This window comes from Atta colombica, unplaced genomic scaffold (genome assembly GCF_001594045.1).
Source record: "Atta colombica isolate Treedump-2 unplaced genomic scaffold, Acol1.0 scaffold126, whole genome shotgun sequence".
NCBI lineage: Eukaryota > Metazoa > Arthropoda > Insecta > Hymenoptera > Formicidae > Atta > Atta colombica.
This window is the reverse complement of record NW_017259213.1, coordinates 2,847,591-2,856,549: the sequence shown is the minus strand read 5'-3', so window position 1 is coordinate 2,856,549 and position 8,959 is coordinate 2,847,591. Positions and strand designations below refer to the sequence as shown.

Here is an 8,959-nt window from a genome sequence, read left to right as displayed (position 1 = left end):
AATTCTTTATAATTGAGATATACATATATTTCAATAAATAAATAAATAAATTTCATAAAAAAAGATAAAAAATTAAATAAAAAAAAATATATCGTTTCCCTTTTTATTTTTTACGAAATATGTCCATTTCGAGCAATTTAAAAAAATGAGCAATCTTTCGTCTCACAACATTGAACATATGGCTGTGTTGCATCAGATTAGAACACTTACGTTACCAGAATATCCCGTGTCGGAACTTGTCGTGAAATTTGTGTGAACGTGACAATCTTACCTTAAGCTGATGTTGCGGTCGTCTGAGCGCGCCCTGGTCTCGTCGTCCACCCAGTCGATCGGCTTCCGCTTCCAATCCCTCCATCGAAGACTCCGCTTCACTCAACCAGGCCAAGAACTTGTCTAGAGACCGGTCGAAGTTGTGGAGCGAGTTCATCGCGGAGTGCAGTAGTTTTCCGCGATTGATGATGCTGGAAACGAATCGGTCGATACAGTATTACATCCGTGATCTACAGTTTGATTCGAAGCAAAGTTCCTTAACTCGAAACAGTATAGACGCGAATACAAGTTCAAGAGTAAACGCACCGTACTTGCTCTATATCTAAGCTATCCTAAAAGACGCATTTCTCCTGATTACGATTTCATAATTAGCAAAATCGGAGAATTAATCTTCTATTAATGAAAATTTTATTAATTTATTTATTACTCACTATTATTTCTTGCGACTTTATAATTTTTAGATATAAAATATTTTAATAAATAAGAGAGAGAGAAAAAGAGAGAGATACGGATTAAAAATTTGTTGAAATAAAAATTGTGCCAAATTAATCTAAGAAAAAAATTGTTCTCTGCTTACTTATTTTTCACTTAGATTTAGAACGTTTATTACAAAAATAAATATTAGTTCATATTCGTATTAAATTCATTAGTCATATTAAATTCATTATATTCAACTTAAATTTTGAATCGAAATTCAATTAACAATCTAATTATATAATTAAAAATCTTAATTGGTTCCACTTAATTTATTTTATAAATTTAAATCGATAAAGATTAAATCGGAGATACTTTAAGAGATTGTCCAAAATTTCACAGCAAAGAAATTATATATTGTTACTCACCTCGTATTGAGATTGTTGTATCTCTGGTTGATCGTTTCCGTCATTTTCTTCACTCGTGTCGTATCGTCTTGCTGATAAACCGCTATCAGCTTCTGAGTGAGCTGATTAAAAAGTTCGATGTGATGTTTGTACTGATGCAGCTCGGCGTGAAACGACTATGAAGAAAAGAAGGAACGAGATCGTAAAATCGAAGAAGGTGGACCAGCGGGTGAAAAAAGGAAACTTATCTAACTCTGGCTTCGTATTGAGTTAGAAGAAGCCGTGCCTCTTTTGCACTCGAGCCTCGATAAGTCGGCAAAGTTAAACCTTCGAAGAGAGCTTCGACTAAAAGTTTTATACCGATATATCGTACGATGCAACTTTTCTTTGGATATCCGTCGGCACAGATTGGTTCCGATCAGAATTGTAAAGTGCATCAAGATAAAATCTCCGTATAAACAATCTTTTTTTTTTACAGATAAAAACGTACGCAAAGATTGAAAGAAATGCTCGTGAAAATAAAATTGTAAAGTAAATATAAAAGTTGTAAAGAATAAATAAAATATTAACGCAATTATTTTATCTTTCGAGAACAATGAAATAATTATGTTGAACTATTTCATATGGATTTTATTTCGGAATATATTTCAGAAGATATGAGATTCGGAAGAAGTGTAGCAAACGCGTTCACTCAAAGACGACATGAAGGCACCGCGGAAATAAATTATTCCATGAATATCTCATTTGGTTCTTTTGAATCTAAACAGAGCTTCTCACGTAATGTACTTCTTCGGCTGAGATCTCGTTGATTGAGACGCTTTCTTTATAACTTTTTTTTTTTCAAATCTCGTACGCAAAATAAAAGAAGATTACTAGAAAGGATTTATTATAGGATAGATGAATTTCAAAATGTTCGCTCTGTTTAATTTTGCTTACGAAGAGATGAGAAAAGATAGTAGCTTTAAAAAATATATTTACTAGCCAATGATATATCTTTAATACTCGCGTAGGTATATTACACAATAATGTAAAAGAATTTTACATGTTTTAAATGCTTCTACACTATTTGCGATAAATATTAATCACATAATAAAAATCCATAATACAACAAACATATGGTGCATAATCAAAAATTTGTCTAACGTCGAATATTATTTCGTCCGAAAAGAAGGATTTAGTTCACAAGATTTTCTAATATCGTACGAAATGATATTGATCAGCAAATATATCTCGTTCAATATCAGTACATTTCCGGTATACAAAATGAAAAATGCGCTGTCGAAATGTCTTGCCATAAAAATAAGCTATGTCGCATAAAGATAGAATATCTTCATAAAAATAAAATTACAATTTTTATTTGCATTATAACACGATTAAGCGCAGGAAATTTATAATTAATATTGCTCAAAACATAAATGGACTATCTTATAGCATTTCAATGCAATGATATTTCAGTACAATTCAATCAAATACTCAATATCTATCGGCACTTCAATCATTTCTATTAATCTAGATTGCATCAATTCCTCAATCTCCGTTAAATACTTTGCATTCAAAAATCATTCAATATTTTCGACATTGAAGACAAGCCAAATAGACAGAGGCATTATGGCACGAGCCTTCTTTTTGCCTTTTTTATTCTTTTTTAAAAATATTTCTTACGGATGACACTAAAAATTCACCAACTCGAAGAGCTAACAATGGTTACTTGCGAAAATACGGAAAGAGAGTTCGATGTACCTTTTGTTCCCTGAGCTGCGCCTCGAGTACGTCAGCGGTGTGTCCCACAGCTCGCATTCTCTCAAGTCTAGTTTCCATTCGTGCTAGCCAGACTTCCACCTCGTTTCTCTTTGCCTCATATCGTTGACTGTCTCCCAGCATCATGTCCAACTGCGTCTTCCTTTGCATGACTTTCGAATTCGTCTCATCCCAATGCTCCCTCAACTTGGTAACTACAACATCAAGGCAGACGATGTGATGAATGTTATTGTTACATTTACATGTAATTATTGCTTTCTTAATTGCATGAAAACGAAATAGCGAGTATTTATGACACCGAAATCGCGCGAGCAACTTTAAGCAATATCACAGAATAAGATATATATATATAAATTCACACAGAAATATTTAAGCACTAAAATTCGCTTTGAATAGGAATAGGAATAGGATTCTCCAAATATAAGAATTATCATATTTAATTATTCTCATCCAAATTCATACCATATTATTTAATTCTTAGTTTATAGATTAATCATACTGTATTACAAAAATTTTTTAAATTGTGTGTGCTAGAAATATATATCTTTAAAAGATTTCATAGTGCTGACTTCAATTTTGAAATAAAGATTCTGCCATATATCTCTTTCTTGTATAAAAAAGGGCATATAACCGACAGGAATAAATTAAAATTAATATTTTTTAAAAGCATACTGTATGTTTAAGTTTTCTAAACTGCTTCTAACAAACAAAAATAAAGTTTGCAAATTATTTTAATCTACGGAGATATTTTTGCATCTTAAAAGCATCGAATTATCAAAGTGCATCGAATGACTAAGCGATGGAAGGCATTAACATAATAAAATATTAGTGCTATTATTCATATACGTGATACTTCTTCCCTAACACGTTACATATATGAACTAAGTCAACACCTCACTCAAAAATTATATGAAATGTTAAGTGAGAAATATCACAAATGGTAGCACTCAAATATTTTCTTTTCATGTCACTTTAAATATTATCCTATTATATTCTTCTTCTCAACCTTTCCGTAAAACATCCCTTGAAAAGAAAAAAGTTACGTAGAAATTCGCTGTACGCGAGGTATCAATTGGAAACAATCCAAACTGTAATGGCAAGTTAGAGAACACAGCTGGATAAAGCAGATGAAAAACACTGGCAACGATTCAATATTCGCAACAACAAAATTTTCACGCGTGAACATTATGTTCGTGTACCTTTAAGAATGCACCTTATATGTACGATGTTTCGTGAGCGCATGTCGCCAAACAGCACGGAAACTAAAATAACAACAGTTCTGATAGAAATATACTCCTTTATAAAAGAAACCCATAATGATTCTGTTAATGTATTTCCAAAGCACATATTATGGATATTAATATGGATATTGTTTTAATAAAAAGAAATTAGGAACAGAGATAAATAAACAAGATAAATAGCATAATTGATATAAAAAGTAATCCTAATTTTGATAAAAACATTGCGTTTGTACAATAAATATTTTCAATTAAAATATTTATTTCAAATATCAAATTGCGCGTTAAAGGATATATTTCAAAGGATTTTAATGTATAAAAGTATTCCTTTAATAACGAAATCATTTAGTATCGTATAGATTTTTAACATGGTAAATGAAAAATATCATGTGAAATACGAACCTTGCAAAATATCATTAATTTTAAAATAAAATATTTTTATATATTTCTGAAATCCTAAAAGTTTTATTAATTACCTTTGATAAATCGTGGATTTTATTCTTTAAAATTTATAACAATAATTAATCCAGAATATAAAAGAATAATAAAATCTATACTAATGATAAAAATTGTAATTATTACATATTAACTTAATTATTAAATATTACTTCAAAAGCAATTATCTATGACATTAATAACATTATCTAACATAATTCTGGATTTTAGACGATCCAAAAAGAAGATAAAGATAAAAATCATTAAATTAAAAAGATTAGAAAATTCATATTTATACTTTATAAATTCATATTTATACTTTATACTTTATAAATTTGGTTAAGATTGGTTTACGATTATTCACTTAATACTTTTATACGACATATTATTCTGAGCAAATGTTAAAATAAAAAAGACGTTTTCCTTTCTCTTGTAAGTGATAGAACTGTAACAAATTACAGTGAATTTGCTCACAGTGAAGCGGTGAGGACAATTTGCATCGTAAAGGATTCGCAGATCTTACATATTCATGTGTTTACTGTATTAATAGTTTCCACTATTCCCAAAGTTCTAACAGTTCCGTTTAACACGCCGCATTTCATCCATTATTCAAATATATTAAACGACGCGGCGACTTATAAATCAAGATTCCAATAATCTAAACAAAAATAAGCATCACATATAACTTGGAGGAGGTGTGACGAACAAGGGTTAAAAAATGGATTTTAAATGTGCACACGTATATCGACTTTCAAAAGACTTAACTTCACCTCGTTCGCTCAAGAACGTTCTATGAAAGACAGAGAGGGACATTACTTCAATGACTTTCAACGACTTATTATGAGAGCAATTCACTCTCATCGACCCCTATACACTTCGACCTGCACTTAGCCGCCCTTATTATATCCGGCAACGTATACTTTTCTGCCTGCACGCAAATTATAAGTACTGAGATTAATCGAAAAAGATTTCAAGGTGTGTGTTGATGCTTGATCCAATAATTCTAATTTCCATAATTACAATTCATTGAATATATATCAGCTCAGTTTTTAAATTAGTTCTCTCTCAATCTTAATTATATTAATCTGTTATTTATATTAATCTGTCAATAAAAAAAAAATTAAAACTGATAATAGCGAAATATTAAAAGTAATTTTCTATAATAAATTATTATGGCATTCTACTTACTTCACACGTTATTCCAAATCATTTGAAAATAATTTTTGATATTTTATTATTTAACATTAATGTTAGCTAATAACTTAAGTAAAAACAGAGAAACTTTAATATTATTATAAATTTATCCTAATTTAACAATTACACATAACTGAAAAATTGTTTAAATCATATCTATATAATTAAAAATTCATGTTGATCGTTTATAATACAAAAAATATATTTAGGTAAACTTCTATTAGAAAGAAAATAAAAAGGATATAATACATTGTCACACACTAAAAAAGACTAATGTGTTCCTGGCTGAACAGATTTTCTAGAAATAAAGAAAATCACGTTAAAGTAAAAAAATGTTTACTGCAAAATTACGTTGATCGAACATGTTTTTTCATAAAAAAAATTTGTTAAGCTTTTAATGCAATAGACACGTATGCTCTTTTTTAATTTTTTATTATCTTTGATTTTTTATTTAAACTAAAAAACTATAAATATACGACATTATATATTAAACGCGTTTACGATAAATCATCGCGCCAAAATATCAAACAGTATTTTCATTTCGAAGCTCAGAATTCAATAACTGCGATTTAATGTTCTCATAAATAAATCTTTTAGAATAACCGTAATGTGAAACGCGAACGACGACCTTCGTATAGAAGGTAGATAGAACTCTGGGAGTTCTATTGGAAGAAAAATATGTACAATATCAAGACATCCTCCCCTCTCCCTGAAATGAGTTATCGGCACACCTGAGTCTGCCAACGACCTCCGCCATAGCAAACATACATGTACATGTTGCGCTAGCTAGTATAGATTATGCAGATAGTTATATACATGCAAAACTGACGAGCGCATATTCACTGGGGAGTCACAAAGTTGCCAAGAACGCATTGTCTATGAGACTATCGAGATTCATGGTATCAATGGAAGACTAAGCAAAATTCTGATAGCTCACGAAGTTGCTCCTTTCTCTCTCTTTCACAATTAGTTCATTAATAAACTGTAAAGTTCTAAAAATTGCCTTTTATCTCAAGTTCATAAATAAAACACAAGCATCTTTCAAAGGTTAATTCTGACGTAAAAATAAAAAAAAATTACTTTGTTGTTCCTATTACGTAATAAAACGGTGTTCTAATGGAAAATCTATATATTTTAATATTTCTTATTCATTCGTTAACTTGTTCGATAACGTATTTTGCTTGTTTGCAAGTTGATGTTAATTAGAAACTGGATCGATATTGCAGAACGTTCCTCAGTAAAAGTAGAAACAAAACTTAGAAGATTTAGATAAACAGATTATTTTTCTCTCTCGTAATTTTCTCTCATTCGACGATACTTATGGATCACTGTTATATTCTGACAGATAGTTATATAAATCTAGTATTCACAGTATTCTTAAAATACAATAAAATAACTAGAAATATTAAATGTTAATCATTAAATTAAGCTATAAAAATAATCGTATAATGTACTTATAAAAAGATAATGATAAAAAGATACTAATTTATCTTCATCAAAAATATAAAAAAATTAATGCATTTATTTTTTGTTAATTTATGTATAAGTATATGTCTATTATATAAGTTTTTAGTATATATCTGTATAGTAAGGAAAAAAACAATGCTCTTAAATATATAAAGTAGATTCTAAATAAAATTATTTAACAATCGTTTTTTTTTTCATTTGCCAAATCTTCAATACAAATGTATTCGTAATATTCACAATAATCGCCACGTTACGAGCAATTCATAATAAAGAAAACTATATATTAAACGTCAACATAAAATTGCTATGTAATTAATTTGCGTTTGCCATGAAGCACCATCTTAATCCACCGACAATGTCAACGCATCAAAGCTGCAAACATTATGAACAAATCGAAACGCGACAGTAAATGCCGTGCCAAATAACGCTCAACTCCCTGTAAACTTCGTTAACTTGACTTCTCCTAAGATTTCTACGGAGCCTCGCAAGTGGATTACGTTCGAACGCAGGCCGACAAAGTTATCTGAAAGTTATACGCTTTGTTCATTGTTGTTCCGCATGGTAGTTCGAAGCGACGTGGTATCTCGATCTCAAAACAAATAAAGATAGAGTTGTTCAACTAACAAAAGGTAGCGAGCTCTCCGACAGCGAGTTAATTTAATCCGTATCTGAATTTAATAAGCTGGTTCATGTTCAATTCTTTTTTAAGTCACGAAAACAAAAATCATCACCGTAATTTTTATTACGAACATACAATTGTAGAAATATCTATTTACTGATATTTTTAGATTAGTATTAGATTTATTGTTAGAGATTATATAAAAAATATATGAAAAACTGACAAATCTAAAAAAAAACTACTACATAGAACTTAATCGTACATGAAAAAAATAATCTGAGTATCTAAAATTTAATTAAATACAGATTTGAAAATAATTTTATTAAATTAATTATATAGGATGATCAAACATAATAAGCAATACCGCAAAGTTTTAACACTCAAGTAACTAACTTGAACATTTTACATACTTTAGCAAAAAAAATTTTACATACTTTAGCAAAAAAAATTTGTTAATGTATAGATATTGATATGCCAATTAAAAATTGATGTTTTTTGCAAACATCAAATAAAACCTCAACTACATAAAAATTTTTTCTTCTTTAATAAAAGTTAAATAAAAATTATAAGTCACTGAAAGTTCTCTTTGCAATTTTATTTTTAAAACATCAAAAAAGACTAAACTTTTACCGTTAAAATTCAAACGTGCTCTGGTAAATTTTTTTCGGTTTACTTCTTACCGTAGGAAAAGTTCCAACTAAACTCTTGAGAAAGATTTTGCGGTAATGATCAAGCAAAGTTTTGCATATATGTTCTATTAAAGACATTCTTCTACAAGTTTCTGCAGGAGAATATTATGTTTTAATAACAATGTGTCAAAAATATTAAAACTTTTAAATATTATATAAAAATAATTTTTCATGAAAATTTGAAAAGTAAAAATTCTATATAAAAAAAACTTAATTGTCAATGTAATAAATCTTTGTAAAAGATAAATATTTATAAAGGATATCGTATACGAAATGTGACAATTACTGGAATATAACTAAAATCCAATACAATATAACACTAAATAATTTATTATTAAATTTCAATCGTGATAATATTAACCTTAATCACAAAGCATTACAAAGGGATTATAAACCGCATATAATTATCTACTCCCAATCAATATATATATTGTTCAATATGCATTGGTAGTGATTTTACTCGAATTC

The 8,959-nt window shown here is 29.0% G+C and overlaps 1 protein-coding gene across 10 annotated transcripts in view; it reads right to left on the bottom strand.

Moving 5' to 3' along the window:
* LOC108695203 (dystrophin, isoforms A/C/F/G/H) overlaps positions 1–8,959 on the bottom strand; it is a 469,808-nt gene that overhangs the window by 279,584 nt on the left and 181,265 nt on the right. For all 10 annotated transcript variants that reach the window (XM_018205000.1, XM_018188075.1, XM_018188076.1 and 7 more), the window contains 3 exons: positions 2,832–3,043; positions 1,113–1,267; positions 272–461 (listed from right to left, as the gene is read on the bottom strand). In XM_018205000.1, coding sequence (XP_018060489.1) covers positions 272–461; positions 1,113–1,267; positions 2,832–3,043 — 557 coding nt within the window. The remainder of the gene's footprint in view (positions 1–271; positions 462–1,112; positions 1,268–2,831; positions 3,044–8,959) is intronic.